This window comes from Odontesthes bonariensis, chromosome 15 (genome assembly GCF_027942865.1).
Source record: "Odontesthes bonariensis isolate fOdoBon6 chromosome 15, fOdoBon6.hap1, whole genome shotgun sequence".
Lineage (NCBI taxonomy): Eukaryota > Metazoa > Chordata > Actinopteri > Atheriniformes > Atherinopsidae > Odontesthes > Odontesthes bonariensis.
In genome coordinates, this window is record NC_134520.1 from 22,229,150 (window position 1) to 22,253,200 (window position 24,051).

The 24,051-nt window shown below is 39.8% G+C and overlaps 1 protein-coding gene across 2 annotated transcripts; it reads left to right on the forward strand.

Annotated features, from left to right (window-relative positions):
- The first annotated feature begins 12,384 nt into the window (after positions 1-12,384).
- hykk.2 (hydroxylysine kinase, tandem duplicate 2) lies at positions 12,385-23,432 on the forward strand. 2 transcript variants are annotated; one of them, XM_075485538.1, is made up of 5 exons: positions 12,385-12,800; positions 19,411-19,719; positions 20,647-20,789; positions 21,018-21,198; positions 21,440-23,432. In XM_075485538.1, exons 2-5 carry the CDS (start codon positions 19,416-19,418, stop codon positions 21,874-21,876), a joined length of 1,065 nt encoding a protein of 354 aa, XP_075341653.1. In that variant the 5' UTR covers positions 12,385-12,800; positions 19,411-19,415; the 3' UTR covers positions 21,877-23,432. The 2 variants fall into 2 exon arrangements, with proteins under 2 accessions (XP_075341653.1, XP_075341654.1); XM_075485539.1 differs by lacking the exon at positions 12,385-12,800 and adding an exon at positions 18,914-18,991.
- Positions 23,433-24,051: the final 619 nt, after the last annotated feature.

Consider the following 24,051-nt stretch of genomic DNA (forward strand, 5'->3'; position numbering starts at 1 on the left):
AGGTTTTAAAACCATTGACGTCAGTCCCATAGAGAACGTGCTGAAAGAAATAACCTCCAGCAACAAACCTCCCCGACCAACTATATCCTACTCATGGTCAGGCCCCGACACAGTAACCGCGACTATGGTTGCCCTAGGCTACCTCCTCACCTTCGGAATCGCGTACCTATATTCTCGACGCGCTAACGCCCTCCAGGGCCAAATTAACCTACTCAAATGGACCACGAGACGTAACAAACGTAAGAAGCCAGATCAGGACAAAAACACCACCGATCTAGTGACTTTTGATGAGGAGACAGAATCGGAAGAACCCCGAGTCATATATTCCCCTGCAGTCCACGAACTAGCGAATGAAGTATAACTGTAAGCCAACTTTTCTGTCACCTCTGCCCCTTTTTGATTTTTCTTTGTTACTTAGTCCATTTACCCTTTTATAAAGAATTAGCTAGAAGATAGGTTAGACATTAGTTTCAGGCTACGACTATAGTCCCTTAAGAAAGCGTAGTTAAATTCGTTATATCTTTTTATATGTTTTTCTAATTCCATAAGTCTTACAGTAAAATAGTACTACAAGATAGGAAAAGCCAACACAACCACCTCAGAGAACACCTCAGCCTCTTGGACCTGAGACCACTGGGATTACTCCTCCGTGATTCCGAGATCTCCCCAGGACACCTCCAAATCAAGTGGGGGATATGTAGCGTGCTCTCAGGAAAGACAGAGCACAGAGATGTTTACATAAAGATCCAACCTTTCTTGACATCAAGAAACGTACCCTCTTTACGACCCTCTCAACGGATCAGCTCAAAGGAGATAACGGAGCCAGATGTGAGACCAACTAAATGGGGTTCTTTGTTTCCGAGTCTTCTCTCCCCCAGACCAGCTACGAATAATAAATTATGTAGGACACCTCCTGATAAGGGAGCAGATGTAGCCTCAAATGTCCTGCTGGTCCAACCTGAAGGAATGCCACACTTCCCTATTTTCAGAGAGTGAAAATTCCACTTTAAACCTCGCTTTCCGTAGACTGAAAGTGTGAAAATCATTACTGGACAAACCTACAGATCATTTTGAAACATTCGCCATTCTTGTACCTTCTTCAATTAGCAAATTATGAAAATTGGATTTAAAAGGGATCCCTCTCGTGGAGCCACAGTGCCCCCCAAAGGACATGGATAACGGACACTTTTCAATATGTCAGCCTAAACAACCATGGACAATTTCAACTACGGATGTTAATGTTCTCATTATGTGCAATGCATAACCTAATAGGGTTTAATTCCACAGGTATTACTCAAACAGCTGCAGATCATTCTAAATTAACAGCAAGCAAAGTTGTCATTACCATTTTTGTCATGATAATATGAAGTATTGTATGCTAATAAGTGTTTCATGCTCATATTTGTGTTTATGCCTGCTTTTATGTGACATTATTGTCTGTTAAGAACATTATATTGTCTAAAATCACTGTCATATGGGTTAAATACGGTATAAGAAAGGAGCAGAATCCCCCCTTTTTGTCTCATGAATTCAGCATGGTCAACCCCCCTTTTTTCCCTTGGGTCAAAAGCCAGCTGAACTCTGATTGGACGAAAGCTGACATGTGACCTCGAGTTTAAAACCCGAGCGCACCAGAGATTCTCTCTCTCATATCTACCATCTTCCCCCTCTTAGCTCGCTCTTACTGCTTACTCTCAAAATCCGCAACTCTGGGACCTCCCTGTGGTCCTCCAAGCCTTGACCACTCCCTTTGTCCCCTAAGCTTATGCTTACAATTTTTGACCTCTCTCTTGTCTTATCGCTTGCTCTTAGCTCAAGTCTTCTGTCCTCTCTCTATTTTACTCCGTAACTATTAATTCCCATTTTTTTTAGACTTCCTTTTTTTTATAAAGTCTGGTCCGATACACGCGAGTGTTTGCTAAATCACACCGCCCGGCCCAAGAAGAACAGCCGACTAAACGTCACCCAGCCGGTCACCAAGGAAACGTGGTCTCCAACAACGACGCCCAGCCGCTGGTAACCAAGGAAACGTGGTCTCCAACAACGACGCCCAGCCGCTGGTAACCAAGGAAACGTGGTCTCCAAGGACTGACGCTCACCTTGTAAATAACCACGATACTCTACGACAAAGTAAGGTGCTGGTTTGAGATCTTTTGAAACCGTGGATAAAGTGAAAACTTTCTCTGGAAGCGACGAATGAACAGACCTACGCGGGCAGAAGACTGTTGGCACAATATCCGTGTTATGAACCAGATTTAGTCACATTTTTGATAGGTAACCCTGTTAATGGCCTGCTCCTTTCTTCCCTATTACCCTTTTTTTGGTTTCCCCAATAATTCTAATTTCTGTCTCTTTATCAATTGTTTATACCCCTATATACCTGTGCAATGTTGAATAAATGTTTATGTTAAGCCACTTAAGAGTGTCACAGACAGTTACTAAAGCCGGTTACCAATCCAAATAGGACGCACGACTCAGAATGAGACTGATTCTTAAAATAACATACTAGGATTGCAAGATTTTAAACAGTCTTCCTCTTTGGACTGTAACGTAACAAATTAAAATAAAAGAGGTGGTGCCCTACTATTTTCGAGGTAAATATTAATTAATAACGTGTCAACGCTACAATGTGTACACATGGAGCTACCTTGAAATCCTTTTGTTTCGATGAACAGTCAACATATGATATCTTGTGATTGTTTGACAGAAGTCAAATGAATAGTGAGCACTGATTTTTAGCATTGGGCATCCAGTGCTGAATGGCTCTGAATGTGTTACGGATGGCTTGCTTTAACGCATCTCAGTAGCATTCTGTTGTGGTCTGAGGCTTTTTCTATTCAAGTTTGGATTTTGTTTTTTGCTCTCTAGGTTTTTGATTTTCACGAAGCTTAACCTTGGTTTTCTTAATATTATCATTAATCTTAGTTGTACTCCTGAGTGTAGTAAGCTTTTGCCCTATTTGCATGTTCTGTATTCTGCTTTACTTCACTGCCTGTATATTTTGTGGAGCTCTGATAGTCTTCCTCGGTTACTTCAGTTAAATTAGCTCACACCAGGTCTTTTGTTTGTTGTTTGGCACTCACCCAATTCTTTTGTTATCAGTCCCCTCAATATATTTTCTCACCAGCCTTTTTTGATAACTGCCAGACCAATGTCAGGTTTATTTATGTGAACGATTATTGGATATCCACCACTAGCAGCACCTTTGGTTTATGCTTCAGCTCCATGAGTTAATAACTTTTGAATCTGCTTTTCACCAGCTTCCTGCCTCATTGGTTTCTGCCTCTACCTTCAACTGCACCTCATGATGGAATTAGCACATACATGTTTCAGACATCAGGGATTATGCTTCTTCATTTTGATGGCAAGACATCTTGTACTGCTGACTTGACTTCTGAGTTTGATTGCGTGTAGCTTGTAGTGAAAAATTGAAACATCACTTTAACTTGAGCACTATGCTAAGTACCTCAAAACTGTTCATTTCCCTTAGTTGAGTATTTCCATTAATACAACTCAAATTCAAGGGAATTATTGCACTTCCTAATCCATCATTTAACATTTTTAAACTATCTCTACAACCATCTGACAACAGCCATTAATTGATAACTTATATATATCCATATATCTATATATAAATAGATTGAATTATACATGTATCTATATCTATATCTATATCTATATCTATATCTATATCATTATAGATATAGATATAGATATAGATATATGTAATTAGCCATACACTGGGGTTGTCAAAAGTAAAAAATATAACTTCCATAAATATTAATTAAAACATATCTTTCTCTTCTCACACACTGGGAAAGAAAAATGTACAGCTGTTGTCAGTAGTTTATTTCTCCAGTGATTATGAACAGACTCAATTGATCAAAGAAAATCTATAAAACTGTAGAGGCGATTTCATTGACGTAAGGAAATCTATGACACGTTCAACTCGACCTTTTCCAAAACAGCTTATGACGCAACATTCACAGGTTATGCTTTTTTCAATTGTAATTCAATTGTTTTTTGCAGCTGTTTTGGAAGTTTGCACTGAATGCACAGGAGAAAAACAAAAATCCAATGAACACTCTCTCTAAAACGTTCCCATTACATTTCATTAATGAATGATATAGTGGGCAATTAATTATTTTTTTTTAAGTAGGTTGATTATATGCAGGCCAAATGGCAAGGACGTGTTAGGTTGGGTAAACAAGCCTCTACTGTTGTGGCAGTAACAAAGGTAACAATTTGTAATCAAATCGTTACGTGACCGGATAAAGGTTTCCCCTCTTAAAAGAACCTTCAAAGAGGAGACTGATGCAGCTTATGTCTATGTCTACACCATCCATAATCTGACTCTTACCACATCACATTTAATGCTATTTCATTTTCACTACTTTCTTGCTCGTGTTTTCTGAGGAAGAAGTCTCACAACAGAAAGAAAAAAGTATGCTTCTCTGACTGTAATCACACTTGACTTTGCTGTCACGAGGGGGAACGTTATTCAAAGCTTTGCCTCCCTCTTCACATCACAGAAAACGCTGTTCAAAATGAAGAGGCCCGAACTCAAAGTGCCAATGAATGTTACTAAAATCTCTTGATATTCCCAGATTACTTTTTTTTTCTCCTTCAGAATAATTTGCCCTTCATTTAATTTTCATGCTGCTTTGTCCCACATCTTGCACTGTGGCTGACTGGTTGATGTTAGTGCTGAACATGCAAATTTGAAGCTTTTCTCTGAGTTATTACACTAGTGCTTCACAGTCTAGCTCCTGACGTGTTTTGGCAGATGTTAATGCACTATTTCAACCAAACTAAACATATTTGTATCCTTTTCTTCCCTGAAACATAAATCTACCAATATTCATCCGATTATTAAATGTAATAGTGATTGTGGTCAGTCCACAACTTTGGTCCAGACTGACTAGTATCTTAGCCAGAGAAAATGTTGCTCCGAGACTACAACAGCCTTTTGGACCGAACAATGGACAATGTAAAGTTATTGAAATTCAAAGTGACAAGTTTGAAAAGGCAAACTTTAAATGTCATTTGCCTTGAATGACGGTAGAAATGATTGAATAATGATAAGTTTTAAGCCCTCTAACCGAGCGATAACTAATTTGTTGCACCCCCTCTAAACTGCCGGGGGCAGAGATGTTTATAAAATGAAGCTGCCCAAAGCATAGATTACAATTAGAAATTGTATTTCTTGCAAAAATGCAGCATGACCAAGCAATTAATTTCCAACCTAAACTCCAGGTTTACCTTTTTAATGTAAAGTCAGTTGGCTCGATTTAGTTAATGCCTTTGAGAGGTGTACTTAAATCTTTATTTAGAGCATCTGAGGACAGCTAAATTGTCTTAGAATAATATATTTTTTTGAGAAATGCTGCTGTCAAAGTCATATGGGTAGAAAAATGATTGCTTTTCTGATTGCTATTGCTAAATAAGACTCAAAGTTTAGTATTTCAACAACCGCAAAAGCCTCAGGTAAGATGACTTTAATTCGGAGCAAACTGCATCTCACACGTTTCTTTAAATACATGCCAGAAATCACGCAGCACGATAGGGCCTGATTTCCCGTTCAGTGATGAGCTTGACATTTGTGAGTAATGCCATTACCTGACATTTTTAAGGAACGTATCATCCTCATTTCAGGTTTAACAGAGTGAATTATTTAGCAGCACAGAGGTATCACATGGCAGCTTTGTTTTCCATGAATGAAAACAATGAACAGATGAATGAACAGATGTTAACCTTCTCCTGACAAGACTGCAATTATGAGACCACAGTAACCTTTCACTCTCTTTCACACATCTAATTTTATAGGACATTTCTGATATAAAGTACTTCATGTATATTATGGATGTGTGAATAACTCTGCAAATGTCCAACTCCTCGAGTGAAAGCAAGATAAATTGTTGAATACCGTAAGTTCTGCACTGCACTGCATTGTCTGCTTGGTCTACATAAAGATGTCAAGGCAACAATCTTGCGTGAAAATCATTTTTCAGTCGTCACAAATAGAAAAAAAAAATCAGAGTGCAAAATGAAGATTATTGTGCAGTTTTGGACAGAAAGATTAAGTCATTATCACTAATGCCCCTTTAGAAAAAGTGTGGTCTTTGGAAACGTCCTGTCCGATATCTGCAGCTGTTACTGCTGCACCAGCTGAATAACCAGTTTTCAATCCATTTTCACAGTTTTCACATTTTGTTATGTTTAAAACTCATCTATCTTTTGTCATCAATCTAATTCTCATCATTGACAACACAAAAACAAGATGTATGGGCTTTTATTGATTTATCACAAAAAAAAGTTCCCTCTTTTGGAAATATTAAGGTCCTTTACTGGAAATTTTCAGAGTTTTTGCTTTAAATGCTTTGGGTCACTGTCTTGGTGAGATAAAAATCTTTGCCTCAGAGGATTCTCATTTTTCTCTCTTTCCTGACTAGTCTATCAGTCGATTCCACAGAAAAAAAAAAGACATCCAATCAAAATGATGTTGCCATCGATGCCTTTGGGCATCGCAGCCAAAGTTCAGTCTTTATTTCTTCAGACCAGATGGTTTTACAACTCGCAGTTTGAGAGTTATTGAGGTGCCTTTTGGCAAAATTCCAGCATGGTGTTATGTGCTTTTTGTTAGTGACAAATAGCTTCTGTCTCACCACTAAAGCTTTGCTTTAAGGAGTACGGTGCTGATCGATGTCTCTAGGATCCTCCCATCTCCACAGAAGAGCTTTAAATCTTATTCATACTGATAATTTGCTTGTTGGTTTGCTGTTTAACCAAATTAAAAGCCATACCGACAAAGTCCCTCCACTTTTCTGTATAGTGTCCTTACAGAGAATACTGTGTCCTGTATTATGGCCATGACAGCATGATAGCTTGTGCTTTCAGTTAAATCCCTTAGTTTTACATATCAGCTGGATGAGATGTCGAGAGGTTTCAACCAGCTCACGTGGCAAGTGTATTCAGTACTACTCATGTTTTCTCAACCTCAGTTTTCACAAATAAACAGGCTGGAGAATTAATTAATCTATAATTCCTTATTCTCTTCAGATTATTTTACAATAGAAAAACAATATTTTGATCCTCTTTAACTTTATGTAAAGCTAACTTTTACTTATTTGTCATTTTTAATTCAATGATTTAGATTTTCTTGGCGTTGCGTTGCCATTCAGCCAGAGCTGTGAGCCATATTCACAAGTGCTAGATGTGTTGCATGAGACTTGACAGCAGTCTTTGACAGAAATCATCTCTGTGATGGTGACAACATACAGTACATATATTATTAGAATAGTTTAGACATGACAAAGACAACTTACTTTGCACTGGAAGAATTTTTTCAGACTTTTTTGTCAGCATGAAACGCGTCCACTTTTAACTTTGCCCACTATCAAACTGGACAATTCTATTACAGGGAGTGCTGTTATTTCATATGTTCTACACTGAGAGAAGATTGTACATTGATGCCAGCAATACTGAATGCCTCTGTCTTGTTTTTTCTTTTCTTTCCACCTTTGTGCCTGGGTAATTAGTCACCCCCAATGACTCAACTGATGTCACAGCTGTGCTTGAGAGAAAACATTTTGACATATCAAAGTGGGGAAAAGACTCAATTTAATGTTTACTTGGTCACTGTCTCCCTGAGAACGGAATGGAACTAATTTTCATTTTTATGGAAGCTGGTAATATCCTCTTGTCAGCTTGCACACCAAAAGAGTCTTATTTTCCTCCTTATCATTCTTTGACGAGGAAGACAACACAGTGGGTATAATAGTGTGGAAATGCAGTGGCATAGGCAGGGTTGATTTTTATCAGGGGGGGTGTGCTGCATGTCACTGGTGCAGTGCTAGTGCTGCGAGCTGAGCTTTGTTTGATGAAATGATCAGCGGATTGTATTCGATATTGTATTCGGTAATAAGCAGAACCCATTGTGGTTGCTGAATTCTGTCGGTTTTGCTCTACAGATTTGACTTTGAAATCAACACGTGTACCCTTGCAATTTCATTCTAAATTGTGCGGTGTTCACCGTTATACTGAGACAAGAAAGAGCACAGAGGTATCACTAAATGACAAGCTGCAATGTGTTGTACAATAGAGCTGATTCATAAAATACAACCTTTGCCCATTAGCAGCGCCATTATTCTAAAGTGGTTCCCAGTGTTTGCTTATTCATGGAGCCAGACTGCTATTACAGTATGCAGAACCCATCTAAAATAATTACTGGGCTTTAATTAAGCTTGTCATGCTTAACTTATCATTCTGTCATTTAGAAATTGATTTTGGAGCAAAAACATGACATGACTTAGCAGCAATTTATACGCCAAAGCTGCAGGATGTTTTGATAAATCAAAGGAGAGATTGAAAGAGTATGATGAAAAATTCTTATTTGATAGGAACATAAAGGAATCAATGGGAATCAATGTGGGTAAGGAAGTATTTCTGAGATTAGAGAGTCAAGTAAGAGGACATGTAGGGTCAGTAAGGTAAAAACTGTGCACCGTCTAAGGTATTTCTTATGAAATGATCAATTTCCACATTAACTGCTGGACATTCCAAATTATTTATTACGCCAGAGGTATATTGAATGAAAACACATTGGTATAGCAATTGAAAAGATAGTTCTCATACAGCACACCAGGGAGAACTAAATGAGTGCAATTTGGAAGGACTGATGCAGGCAGTTTGAGTGGCAGAAAAAGACTGGATGTGTGTGTGAATGGCCTTGTTCAAATGATTGCCCAGATCTAAATATACACATACATCCGCGAGAAAAAGAAAAACCCGAAGAAATCTTATTATTCAGACTGTGCTTTAAATCCTATCTCTCTGGTCCTCAGTTCATTCTTTTTTTTTGTTGCAGTTTTTTCTATTAGTAAAATTGATGTGGTTCTATTACCAAATTGTAACAATCATCATTGTTATCAATGATATTGAGCATCACTGTTGTCGAAGCATGAGGATGTGACATGAACAACATAACATGTGTCTGGTGATTTTTGATTCAAAGGTTGCTATTCTGCTTAAATCAGGGCCACAGAGTTCTGCAGTTTTAACTAGTTAGGAAACTTGATGAGTGACAAGCAACATTTTATGCAAATTTCTTAAATAACACCTCAGGCCCACAGCCTTGCCCTGTCCTGTTCATAAATTGGATGAACAGGAACTAGGAGTCTTGGTGAATTTCTGCTGGGGGAGTTGCTGGGGTGATCCAGGAGGTGCGAGAGTTTCAGGTGATCTTTGGCGTTTTTTCCCTCGGGAGCACGGTGGAGAGCGGACAGGGTTCGACCTAAGCCACGGAGCGAAGATGGGAGACAGAAGCTGCCAGTCAGAGACTTGAACCGGGTTTTCAACGGGACCTCTGGTAAGTTGTCTTCACCACACTGGTGGCCAGGCAGGATCCAGGCTTGGTACTGGAGTTACCTTGAAGGCAAAGCGCACTGGTAAGTAGATAGAAAATTTCACAGGAGATACAAGGAGTCGAACTTGGAAGCTTGAAGTTTACCACGAATGGCTAACACTCAGGCACCGAAGGACTGGCTGCTTGCTCCTTAAATACTCCTACCCAGATGAGGGATAATGGATGACAGGTGTGTGTCATTAGGTGGATGGCTCAGCCCACCATACTCCCTGGCGCCATCTGCTGAAAGAAAAAGGTGAACCACACCACCTCCCGAAAACCCCAACACAAACCCTGGTTTTGTCCAAATCATTTTGGTGCCTAAGCATAAAGGCCTCAGTATGCTTCTCCGTCGCTATCCGTCAATCCGTCTCCGTAGTCACGGAGACGCTCTCCGTCCTTTCGAAGTTCCGATCAGTAGAAGTCGCTACGTTAAACGACCCAATCTCGCGACGTTTATCGTGAAAGTCGTTGATTGGTTGTTTACCTTCCGGTTGGAGGAGTGAATGATTGTTGGAGTTGGAGCTTATTGATTTTGAAATGTATTAATGAAATGAAATGAAATAATTTTGACCAAATGTTGACCGGCACACAGTAAACTCTTTCAAAAATGGCGGTGTTGTTGTTCTGAGAGGAAGGAGCTAAACCGGAAAAGTGATTCCGGAAATGATGTTGTTAGCCGATCAATCACAATTGCAGTCTCCGTCGCCTCGACGGATAGATAAGAATTTTTTGGCTGACGTTCGCAAGGGACGGAGAGCGCCTCCGGGAGGCGGGAGTCTCCGTCGACAGAGAGGGCTCTCCGTAGGCGACCATAAAGGCCTCAGTATGCTGCTCTGTCGCTATCCGTCAATCCGTCTCCGCTCTCCGTCCTTTTGAAGTTCTCCGTCGGGCTGTCGGACACGCAAGGCAATTCACCTCCCGATCAGTAGGCGTCGCTACGTTAGACGACCCAATGTCGCAACGTCTATCGTGAAAGTCGTTGATTGATCGTTTACCTTCCGGCTCCGTTCCACTCCTCACAGTGAACGATGGCGACCGAGAGAGAAAGACTGTTGTTGGAGTTGGAGCTTATTGATTTTGAAATGCAAATAATTTTGACCAAATGTTGACCGGCCACACAGTAGGCTAAACTCTTTCAAAAATGGCGGTGTTGTTGTTCTGAGAGGACGGCGCTAAACCAGAAAAGTGATTCCGGAAATAATGTTGTTAGCCGACCAATCACAACTCTTGCGGTCTCCGCGAGTCTCCGTCTCCTCGACGGATAGATAAAAATTTTGGCCGACGCCCGCAAGCGGTGGAGAGCATCTCCGGGAGGGTCTCCGTAGTTCTCCGTAGGCGACCATAAATCAGCCTTTAATATAAACGTTAAAGACAGTGAATCATAATGTGCAGGATTGGTCTCTGTTTAGCATGACAAACATTAGTACATTTAGACATTTATATTTTTGGGGCTTAACTTGTCAAGGGTTTTGTCCTTGTTTGGATTATTACTTATTGTTTTCTCATTGTTTGCCTATTCCTTGTCTTTGCTCATCGCACTGTGTTGGTGTCAAGTAGGTGTAATGCTTTTGGTAAACAGTGATGAATGATAGCCGGGTATGTGTTGTCACGCCCAGAGACTCTCATTTTTAGTTTTCATGTTTAGGTCATGCTTTTGTTTTCAGTCCAGGTTTAGTTTTTTGTCATGCCTTAAGCTGGGCATACACTGTGCGATTTTTTCAATCGCGGTATTCAGCTGCTGCTCATACTGTACGAGTGAATCGCAATGGTTAAAACGTCACAGCTCACGATTCCTGTTCTCACACTGTACGACCCGATGGTCTGATACGATCTGGCTGCTCACACTACACGACACGTCGGACTCGGTCGCCGCCATGCTGTTCTGTTGTCTTTTTCTTCTTCTGTTGATATTTTTCTCTTCCGTACCTATGTGCGCGCATGCGTAGTGTGACAGGATGAGGTCAATCGGCTCGTCCAGCTGCTTCAACTGTGCGAGAGCCTCACGAGGGGCGACCAGGATTTCAAACAAGTTTGATTTTCATCCGATCGATCGGGAGGTGGTCGGGAGGGCGCCTCGTCTGTCGTTACCCCATGTATACTACACGATGCGAGACGCACGATTGAGCCAAAACTCGGCCCGATCTCCAAAATAGTCGCACGAGTGAAAATCTTGTCGACATCGGGCCAAAAATCGCACAGTGTATGCCCAGCTTTACTTTCCCTGCACTCTGTTTATTAGTTCACTCACCTCACCTGTGTTTTTTCCCTCGGCTGCACTCACTCCCCAATCACTCTCACTCCCTATTTAGTTTTCTGCCTCCCCTGTCAGTTTGCCGGATCTTTGTTTAATGTCAAGTTTGTAAATCCATGCTAAGGTTCCGGCGTCCCATGATTTCCACATTTTTTGAAAGATAAGTATTTATTCCATGCCATGTTCTTTTGTTTTGTTTATAGCTCCGTTTTTCTCCGGCTCTGCTGCGTTTTATGTTGTTACTTTGTTTTTGGTTAATAAATCTACCTGGTTTTTGGAAAGTCCGCATCCGTGTCCTCCCTAAAACCCACACCTGACATGTGTAAGGTTAGCTTGTTTTATTCAAAGAGAGACCGCCTCATTGGTATAATGTTCATGCTGGCTAGTGAGGACCGTAAACCTGGACTGCTAACTCTGCAACTGCTCTAGTTGAGGCTGCAGGAATGCTTTTTTTTGTGTTCTTTTTCTGTTTTTAAAATTTATTTTTTATTGCTTTGCCTTTTTCTGCTTTATACAGTGTGTTGCCCAAAAGATTTTTCTTGTGAGTTTATTTGCTTTAATTATCTTATAATTGACCTTTGTTAAGACTGTCTCTACCACAGGTGTATGTGTTAGGTGTGAGTATGTCTGTATGAGTGTGTTTGCAAAATAATTTGAACATTTGTGTGTATGTCCAGGATGTAAAAAAAAAAAAAAAAATGACTTGCTCTTTTCCTTATTTCTTAAATTGAAGTTTCTCAAGTATTCAGAATTTTTTGTGCAATGTGTGTTTTCTTACATAACCAGGATTAATGGATCAATCTGAGCGAGTAAATATCGTTTTATTTTGTTGTAATTTCTATTTTGCTGCAGGAGGCCCTTTGTTTACAGCTGCTGATCTACAGTGTGGTTGTTATTGCCTGACTGATGCAAGGTGCTATTGTTTGATGTTGACCTATTCTTTGTTCTTTTCATGCGCTGAGAGCTTACAACTGAGGTGCTTGTACAGCACTGGTGTGTCCCTCTTCCAGTGAGCTATGTCCTTTACCACTCCTCTACGTTTGGGTTGCACCACAATGTGTGTACGAAGGCGTTAACCATGGGTGATTTGCGTGGCTTGTGATGGAGGTGCCCTCCCCCCTCTGTCAGCCTTCCTCCTTACAGGTAACTTCTCCTCGCTCGGTCATTTGTCTTTAGGGCCTGAGTAATCTGAGTTTCAAAATATTGTTTTATTATTTAAAAAATTGTTTGTTGATCGGATATTATCATTTGCAGATCACTTTGTCACAGTCTGGCGATATTGCAGTGTTTACAGAAGTAGAGGCACATGTTCCATTTCCTCTGGTTTAGAAAAACAACTACTCAGTACGCAGTGCTGTTTGGGTAATACTTGTACCTGTTGTTGGCACTGCTTCTAATCATGGCAGAAGAGTTGCAGGATTTAGCTGTGAAAAAAAAAAAAAGCACATGGAGAGACTGTGTCAACAATGGGTTTGTAACATTCTACTTCCTCTGCGCTACTCCCTGTCCCTCCAATTGCTAATATTCCTGTTGCAGAGATACATTTTTTTTGTGTATTATTATAGTAAATGTCCTTTTATCAAGGTCAAGATAGCACAAGTTTGACTGGACTCATTTTGGATGCTTGAGAACATGACAGCTGTCTACATCCAATCAGACATTTTATCTTGGTTTGATTATTTAGAGTAGCCTACTGCACCATGTTAGGGGATAAAATGTTCTGCTACTGAGAACGAAGACCAAGTCGGATAACAGCTGTGTTACAGGAAGTGACAGTTTAGCAAAAGGCCTTTTTTCAGAAGGCAACTCAAGAGTTGTTCCTTCCTTTATTGAACCTTATAGACAAGATCTGACATACCAAATGCTGAAGCTTTGCTGCGACCAGTTTGTTGGGCAGGTTTTAGACATTGCCCTCTTTTGTCAACTGAATCAGTGAAGCAGGCGATGTAAATACAGCTAGATAAATCATTCCCTGTTCAAGGCAGTGGTACAGATCTCACTGGCTGTGCTTGTGTCAGCAGCCTGTTGTGTATTAAAGTTCATTGACACATTACACACCTCTGGCAACTTCTACTGGTGTAGCTATGTGAACACGAACAGTGATGCAGACAGCTGCTCTGTTAGTGCTCCAACTAGCTGATGTCTCCCCCCGAGACCCCCTTTTTACTGCTTTGTCCATTGCATTGTTGCATGGCTGTCCTGAGAGAGAGAGAGAGTGGTTGGCAAAAATTTGTTGAATATATTTTTCTCTGTAAGTCTTAAAAGTCTGTTTTTTAGCCAAATTGTTTTGTGTCATCTTCCCATTAAGTGACTGTATTAATCTGAGCGAGTAATAGTTGTTTTCATGTGTTGTAATTTCAATTTTGCTCAACGGCTGGCATGAGGCCTTTTGTTTATAGCTGATGATTTCCAGGGGTGTTTTTCATTGCTCAGCCGCCACAAGGTCCTTTTGTTTGATGTTGACCCACTAATTGGATATTCTTTGTCCCTTTCAGCAGCTGAGAGGTTGCAGCTGTGCTGGTGGTTGGGTCTTTCCAGTGGTGGTGTGTCTTCCCATGTGCTGTCTTGCTCTTCTTTGTTTGGGCTGCGCCACTGTTTGTGTGCGAGGTGGTGTTACGCATGGAGATTTGTGTGACTTGAGATAAGGGCCTTTACCTTGTCAGCCTGCCCCCTTCTCAAATTGTAATCATTCTTTTGTGTTTTGGGGCTAATTTGAATGTTTGAGAGTTTGAGAACATTTTATGTACTGTAAAAAAAAAAAGAGGTTTATGAAAACTATATTTCTTGTGTTTTAGTATTACAGGTTACCTTTAGGCAAATAAATACATCGTTGAATAAAATTACATAGATAAAACTGTCCCACCTCTTGCCCAATGGCAGCTGGGGTAAGCTTTAGCCCCCCCTCACAACCCTGAATTGGATTAAGCTGATTTAGAAAAAATGAATAGATAGATAGATAAAATAATATTTCTTGAACATATGACCATGTATTTTGCACTTAAAAAGTTGAAGGAATGGGGAGGGTCCAACACTCTCTGCCCTTCTGTCAGTTACTCTAGAACAACTAAATGTTTCTAAGTAAAAGCTATATCTTTCTAAAGGTACACACACAATTTACGGATTGTTACTCAGAATACAACAATTATAGTATTTGTTTAATTTAGTTGAAGTCAGATGTTGCAACTGAGCCATATGTTGAGGAAGCTGTAAAATGGATCAGAGACACTAGCAAGTTGTTAAAAATACATTCAACAGTATTAATTGACTTCTTTCTCTCTACGTGAGCTGGGGAAAACATGCAGTTTCACAAAACGTTTGTGTTATCTATCTGAATTGTAAAAATACCTTTTTGTAATGGTAATGAAAAAAATATTTTTGTGGGTTTCAGATGTTACAGATGTTATTAAATCTCTACCCATTTCAGCAGGAGACAGGATGAATGGAACAATTTTCATTGCAACTGTCCCTTTTGTCAATTGCATATCTAATGTACAAAACTAAAGGTAATAAGGAGAAAGAAAGCATCATTATAAACTCCCAGCCCAGTCCAGCCCTTTACCCCCAGCCATTAGCATTTAAATTATAAAACACAAATTTGACAATGGCCCTAAAAGCTGGCACAGTTGGGAGATATAGAGATGAGTTTTCCCCCCCGGAACCAGTGCGTCAATTTGCTTCACACATAGAGGCTGATGTCAGTTGTCTGGCCTCAACCCTAGTATCAAACATCAACTCATTCAGACAGGCACGATTACTATGTACATGCTGCCACCTCTCCCGCCTCCAGCCATTTTAATTTAAATCCAACTGATTCAAGTTCCAACACACAACAAAACACAGCAACACTCAACATGAAAGGTCTCCATCCATATTTCCTTATGAGCTGACGTGAGAAAATGAAAGCTGCCTTGAGCTACTTGTGTTAATATTTGCTTTTATTTTTTTGTATCCAAAGCAAGAGCCACGTCAAACATATGTGAAATATGCCAGTTCTTTTGGACTGCCTGCCTGTCTGAAATTGTGCACGACTGCAAAAACTGCCAAGTCAAATTGAATGGAACTTTGTTTTGAGGTGGGAGCATATATAGAAGAACTACGGTAGTTCAATAAGAAAAAAAAAAGAAACAAAATGTGAAGATAATCTTCTCTCACAGGACCTGAATTTGAGTATCTCGGGTAAAAGTCCTCTGTGCTCTTGGGTTGCTGGATAAAACTCTCAAACAGGAGTCATCCACATAAACCTTTACTGGAAAACTGACAATTTATGTGCAAGAACATTAAACGGGGTTGATTAAAATTTGCAAGTGCTTTTATGTGATATGCTTTGCACATGATACGTCACTTATACACGAGTATCTGACCCAGCAAAGACAAATTCAAGTAATTTCATATCATAGTTTTCCCTTTCCTGGAAGGGAATTAAAGAATATTGCTGAGGTGTATACATGCATATACATATGTATAAACTAGGCATGTAAGCAGTATCTTGGCTGTCAGGAAATGTGATCTGTTGTTGTAATTGTTGATCGCTGAAAAATATTCATATGCAGAGCACTAAAGCTGGTTATCAACAGTGTCTGTTTCAAGACTGTCAAGCCAAGCAGGCATTGCTTGTGGCGCATTTGATCAAGTCATGAGTAGAGGACTGTAAATAATGGTGCTGGGTAGACAAGCCAAAGGCCATATCATAAATATGGACAGGATGGCAGATGGAGTCCACAATGCATTTTAACCATCACACTTTCTCTTTTATCCCTTATATTTTCTGTTGTGTGAAAGGGAGGTGACTGACAGGAGCAGTCCACAAAGGTTTTTCTGTCTATAAGATTTGGGCGTTTTTTCTTTATTAAATGACAAATTCGTTAATTTAGTATTCAGTGAAAAGAGCATGTTCTCTGCTTGTAAAGGTGATGCCAGTTGACAGGCTGAGGTCACATGTAATAATATCAGGAAAAATTTAATTTGTGTGCTCTAATGTACTAAAATTTGTGAAACTGTTCTATGGCTCCTATAACATGTAATTCTCTGGAATTTGATCACTTTTATACATATATACATATATGTATATATAACATTCATCATTGTGCTGCAAAACAGTAGTTTTACCTTTAAGGGAAAGACATGACTTATCTTTTTCTGCCTCTCACTGCCTAATTCCAGTTTCTTTTATTAGATGAAATGGTTATATTTCAGCATGAAATTGTGGGCAGTAATTATATCCTGATCCTTACTCCCTGATGTCAATCATAACATATATGATAAGATGCCAGTACTGCTTCAACTGTTTTGGGTCATTTGAATATGACATAATACTATTACTTGTCAATGCTTATACCACCAGTGTTTATCCTTGGCTTGACTTTTCTGAGCACCACTACACAATTGCTCAACATGTTATTGACCTGTATGTTGCTTACCCAGTGGGTTTCTTAGTAAGACATCTGAGTTGCCTCCTAACGCCTGCCTATCAGTAACCAGCATAAGTGGCCAGAACATCTGCTGAGTTTGGTAATATTATGAAATCTGATGGTTACTGCATCATTGGATGCAGTAAGATGCAGTAATAATGAATAACACGCATCATGGCTAATCACCCAAACATCAACATTCAAGCACTTAAGATGGCAAACCAAATGTTAATTCTTTCTAATTCCCTCAGCACAAGTAATTGTGTCACATCTGATAGTTATCCCTGTCTTTGTTACTGCTGAGTAGTGATAGTTTTCCTAAGCTTTGCTACTCACTCTGGTGTGCGTCAGTAGTTCCAGACGCAAATAAACGACCAACAAAATATTCAGCCTGTATATACAAGACAAGTTCATGAAAACCGTTGCTTTCTGGAAAGTACGTTGTTCCATAAATTGTTGTTCGGACTACACATTACCACAAATGAGCACCTGTTATCTAAAATTGATACTGTCCACCTATATGACAGTGTATGTCCTGAGGTCTGACAGTTACAGTGGCCTCCAACTGCTGCGCTACCTGCGTTATGTCAGATTGATAACCAGGAGAATGAAAGAAACATCTGCAAAATTTGTGTCAGTTGAAGAAATGACACATTGTGGCAACCAGAAGGACAGTGTTTGATCACTTGTTTTCAACTATCACTTTATTTTCTGAAAACGTAACATTATTTCAAAAATCCAAAGTGGAAAAATGATTCTCACTTTGTCCTATTCAAGGTTGCAGAGCACAGGAAACTATTCTGTCAATGAGAGATGGATTTCAGCTTGGAAAGATTGCGAATCCCACACAGAGCTGACACAATTTCATATTTTACTGCTTACAGGACACATACTTGCAAATTCATTCAACAGCTATGTAATATACATGAAAAACGACTTTGTGGTCACTCTCTGAAATAGAGGCCAAAATGATCCATTGCTTCACTGGGAAAAAAATAAAATAAAACAAAAGCCAGACAAAGCTAAAATCCATCAAGAGCTATCTCCAGCTTTGCCTGACCAGCTAACATCATGTTGTGCCTCTGATGTTGGTGTTCGGTGGGGAAATGCTTTGTGACAGGTTGTCGAAGATGACCGCAAAGCTTTAGTGGCCAGTGAACCTCATTCCCAATCACTGAGATGTGCATGACATGAATGCATGCACACACAACCAAAATAATTGCACAAATCTGTTCGAGATGCACACACAATGCAGACACACACTCACTCAGGGACAATCTATGCTAAAAAAACTATACCTGTAATCATTTTGCCAAAGATAAAAAAATTGTATTTTCTTTCATCAAAACCCTAAAACAATTATTCCCTAATGGTAACATACTGCTTCTGCCCTTAAAGCTGCACTAGTAAGTATATCAGTATCCACAATGAGTCAATGTATATGAAAGCTGTCTGTGAAAGTCACTCACATGACTCTTCTATTGAACTTTTTGTCTTCTGTTCTCAATTTTATTTTCACTGTTTCCAAGTTCCATCCCAGCCTTATTAAAAACTCATTCCAGAGACACTGCACCAATTTTCCCTCAAACATTCACTTGTAAGACTGTAAGTATCTTAAAAGTGCGTTATCTTATTCTGATGCCAGGCCTCACAAGGAAAATAGACGAAAACAGATAAACAAACTGAACAGCAGAGGAAGTCCTACGACACCCGGTGTTAAAGCTGCTCTTCTTTTTTCTTTTTTTTTTTTTTACGTTACTTTTGCGACGGTTGCGTTCATAGACATAATATAGTATGTCTATGGTTGCGTTAGTTTTATTTTGACAATCTCCACCGGAAGTAGATATTTTAATGCTACCGTGGAAGAGCAGAGTCTGAACACGCTACTCGGACTTCCTCTCTTGGTGTTTTCATGCAGCGTAAAAGGTTGGTCTACACGTTACCGCTAAGAGTAACGTCTCTATGCTAATTTACATAAGAATATATAACGTTGCTTAGCGAGCACGTTGACATGAATCTTTTCACAGTAAACTTGCTTTATATCCAGCCAATTGATGTGTGTTCAGACGAAGGAATTTGTTTGGAGGGAAAAAAAAACAGTCTTTAATGAGAGGAAATCACTTCAGGAACTATTTCTGCACCGGAGGCAGATTCAATAAATTAGCAGAAATATGCATGGATATGAAATATAATTGCATAATTCTCAACACGTGTAAATTGAGTGCTTATATTTAATAGTTAGTGTCTGTATGCATTCTTTGTCATAGATTGCTGATAACTATTATATTCATCTGTATGAATGATTCCCTTGATGCAAAACTTAAACTCTGCTGTTTTCTTCTTAGCAAAAATGGCAGCAAAGCATGCCAAGCCCAAGTTCAGCGAGTCTCAGGTTTCTGAGATGGTGAAGAGGCTCTTCAGCCTGACGCCCTCAGAAATCCGCTCGCTACCCAGCTACGATGACCAGAACTTCTATGTAGCACCCATTCAGGGTGGCGAGTACGTCCTGAAGATCATGAACTCTGAGGACAGCAAGAACTTAACCATTATCGAGGTGCAGACATACGCCATGTCCTTTCTGCACCAGCATGGACTTCCTGCTCAAACCGCTGTGCCCACCACCTCAGGCCAGTTTATGAGTCTGGAAGAAATGGGTATGAGACTTGAACAAACTTTGGGTCTGAGGACTCGTGTTCTTTGAGAAACGCTCAAAAAGATTACTGTAGTTATGTATCCCTCCAATTTCTCTCTGTACCAAGTGATAGTTTATTTCAGCATTTGCCCACAGTATGTTGTTCTACAGGTTGTCCACCATAGCACTCTGCTGGGAGCAGCTGGACTCATCTCAGCACCGGCGTCATGCTGGATTAGACGTTGTCCTTGTGTCCCGTGTCATATCCACAGAGAGCTGATAAGAATCCGACTTTTGGCAACCTCAAAACCTGGTCACTTACAAAAATTTGTGCCGTTTGCGTACAAAAGTTACAATCAAGAACATTGAAATTCTACACAGCATAGCCCCACTAAAGATCTGAACCAGTAACCTTTTTGATGCGAGGCAACATTAATTCCAGCTGTTAAATCATATCATGACATGATAACTTTAAATCACATTGAATCTTCATGCAATTCTTTGACCTTTTCTTAAACTACTGGCAACCTGAGCATTTTCCCACTGAGATTTAAAGAGAAGCTTAACTTTAGAGCATGTACCTTGATTGACATATAGGACACTATGTATTATACATCATCAGTGTGTGTTGTATGTCGATGAACTGAAAGTTGCCCAGGGCTGGTTGCTGTTTTGACAGGTCTCATTAAAGATAAATGGTGCCTTATTTGACCAGTGAAGGAGGTAGACTGATACTCTCAGCCTCAAGCCAAACATTATAATTTGTTGCTTCAATCTGATGCAGAATACCAGGCTGTGGCGGGTTCACATTCTCAGTAATTTGCCTTGTTGTAATGAGAAATGTGGCCACATTCAAGGGCACGTTTCTCATTACTACAGGTTCATGATTCACAAGGCATAAAATTGAGATAAATGACTGTAAAACCAATTCTGTGTCAACTTTTGGCAGATTGTGGCTACGGCCATCAGAAGTACCTGGTGCGGCTGTTGACTTATTTACCCGGGGTCACCATTTCTAAAGTTCCCTTAACCCCGAAGCTGTTGTATGAAACTGGCAAGACAGCAGCTAGGATGGATGAAATCCTCCGTAAGGTATGAAACTTTTACATCATCTTGATTCAATGTGAACCAAATGTAAATTATGTTTTATCGAATTTCCCCAAATGATTGTATCCATTGCTTTTAAAAAATCTCTCTAAATTAGGGTTGAATAAATCAATAATTATGAGGTTGGCTATTGGTGATTGAGTCCTGTTTGCTTTGCTAAGCTTGCTACAAGACCTTCTTCCCACGTGTCTTCAGCTATTTTTTTCTTTTCAGATGGAACACCCTCATCTTAGTATTCTGCAGAGGGAAAATTTCATATGGAGTCTGTCAAATGTTGTCCTCCTGGAAGCGTACGTCAATGTTTTAGACGGAGATCCTCTGCAGCCGGTTGTGAAGTCTGTCATTCATCATTACAAGACCTCCGTCGACCCTAAACGCTCGAACTTCCGCAAATGTGAGTATGATATCTCTTTGTCAGATTTTCAACCTTGTACTTTTGAGATCCCGTTTGACATTTGTTGTTTTTAATCCCATTCAAACACGTTTAACCGGAAGCTGGTCATTAAACACTCACCAGCCTTGACACGACCAAGACCTTGTTCAAAGGCTTCCTTTTAGCTGATGTACTCTGGATCCTCACTGATAAGATGCACTTTGTTCCTGATAAACAGCAGCATTTCATTTATGTTTTCAAGGCATTAATCATGGCGACTTCAATGATCTCAATGTGCTTGTGCAACCCGATAACAATGATGGCTACAAGATCTCTGGCATCCTTGACTTTGGAGACATGAACAGTGGCTACTACATCCATGAGCTCGCCATCGCTATAATGTACATGATGACTGAGCACCCTGAACCCATTGAAGTGGGCGGACCCGTTCTTGCAGGTTGGGAAAGTATCCTTCCCCTTAATGAGGCGGAGAAAGATTGCTTGTATTTTCTCGTGCTGTCCCGCTTCTGTCAGTCGCTGGTTTTAGCCCGTTACTCTGTGACTTTGCACCCGGAAAATGCAGAGTACCTGATGATTTCATCCAAGAGGGGGGTCCACATTCTCAGGAAACTCTGGGAACTTGGAAAGGAGCACGTGGAGAAGGTGTGGTTTCAGAGTGCTGCTCTACTCAGAGATTAAAATGTGAGGACAGCTGATCTTCAAAAAAAAAAAAATGGTTCCACTGAGCTGCAATCGTCCCAAATCAAACATAATTTGAAGTTTTAAAGACAAATTCCATTTTCACAATTAAAGCAATGCACATGTTATCCTTCACATGCAGTTGTATTGGGAATACAGCAATGTTGCTGACTCAAACTGCACTAAAGAGCAGGTGTTGATGCTTTGTGATAACAACTATTCTTGTGCTTTGAAAGCAAGAATAATCATCAATATGTCCCAAAGTTAAAAATAAGAAAGCATTTTGAGAAAAAACACTGTAGAGTTTTATTACACAGTCAGTTTATTATATCAGGCAAAGTACAACTGACCAGCTTTTATTTTAAATTCTTCAAAATGATCTAAAATATGTAATTTCCTGACAATTCCCAATGTGCCCAAAGTCTTTTCAGTGGACTTGCGTAGCAAGGCGCTTATCACTAAATGATGGCAGACCACTTGTGGACTCAATTGGGTTTATTTCATCAGCCCTCAGTTTTCATATTCATACATCGCATTGTGCGACTGACTGAATTCTTTGTGTGTAAATGTACCCACCATGTGTAGTAGTTGCCTCAGAGAGTATACAATAGGATTGGAGTACTAACACTCCAAAAATGCAAAGCTTCACATTTTAGAGATGCAGATTGTGCCAGTGATGACATAAAGTGACAAAGATTAATAAGTGTCTGCAAAGTGGGGAAACCGTTCTCTGTGGAGTATGTTCAGTAAAGAAAGGAAAGAGTGAATAAGCCGCACAATCCACAGCAACTGATGATGGGACTTTTTTACCGTTCTTATTTGCACAAAAAGATCTCAGTTCACATTCATTTTCAGGCAATTTCTCTTTTGCTCCTGTCACCTCTTTCTAAAGACTGCACAAACAAGGCATTCAAAATTAGGATTGGTGCTTTCTTTACATGGGTCCAAAGGGTAAGTTCATACTTCTATAAATAGTAAATGGACTGTACTTATAAGACGCTTTTCTTGTCTGGATGACCACTCGTTTTTTTTTTCTACACTACAAGCCACATTCACCCATTTATACACACACTCATACAGAACTTATTAGTTTGCTATCATACACATTCACACACCGATGGAGATATCGGGTCAGCGTGAGGTTCAGTGACTTGCCAGGAATAGAAGGATTGGCAGACGACTGCTCTTCCTCTTTTACTACAGCTGCTTTTTAAAATTGTATTTTTTTGTACTATATGTCAACAGTCTGTCAACTTTTCAATTTGTACTACTTGAGATGTCAAATGACCAGTCAAGGATCTGAGAGAGATCATGTGGCTATAAGATGCGAACTCTGGCCCACTGGCTTATGAGCTCATAGGCTCATGAGCCAGAGAAACTACACATGCAATCATCTTTTTAGAAAATGTTTAACTGGACCCTTGGAGGATATTATGTCTTGTACTTGTAGTGTCCTTTTTTTTTCTGTGCCTTTATCTGTCACCAGGTAAATAATTGATTCTTATGATCTTTGAGCCGTCTTTGGAACAACTGTAAAACAATGAAGACTTTTATTAAAAAACAACCTCAAAAAAAGAAAGAATTTGTTAAATTCCATTGTTTGCTGGTGTCTAAAGAGTCAGCAGGTTCGTCACGCTTATTCTCAGCAACAATCCATTTCGGTGACTATGCAGTATCATTCGAGGCTGATTGTTGCAGTGTTCTCAATTTCAGATGAGTCACATTTTTCAATAAGCATGTTGCAAATGGCTTAACTCAGGCGTAAAGATCACTGCTTATTCACATGTCAGTATCTGAAATCTCTGACTGTAATGCATCTCATAAACATGGTGTGACACTGCCCTCATGTGGTCACTTCTGGTGAGGGAAGCTAGAGAGTTTAAAAAAAAAAAAAAAAAAAAAAAAGCTACAACTACCTGGCCATGAATATGCATCAGAAACAGACTCTGATTTTTGTTTACTTGCAATCTGGCCAAAAGCACATGTACATATTGTGTTTGAAACAATACTCAGGCATAAACCATGTACAAATGGCGCGAGTCAAAATCTTTGGTTTATCGGCTTCTTGTAAATGGAGAAGCAGCAGTGTTTTTTAGTGTTTAGGGTTGGCAAAGTTGCAGCCAGTGGCTCAGAAATAACGCCACAGTTACAGGCATGGATGGATTATGGATACTA

Excerpts from the sequence above, each read along its gene's own strand:
- hykk.2 (XM_075485538.1), top strand. The coding sequence starts at position 19,416 with ATGGCAGCAAAGCATGCCAAGCCCAAGTTCAGCGAGTCTCAGGTTTCT. Across the intron at positions 19,720-20,646 it reads TATGAGTCTGGAAGAAATGG|ATTGTGGCTACGGCCATCAG; the intron begins GTATGAGACTTG and ends AACTTTTGGCAG. Across the intron at positions 20,790-21,017 it reads TGGATGAAATCCTCCGTAAG|ATGGAACACCCTCATCTTAG; the intron begins GTATGAAACTTT and ends TTTTCTTTTCAG.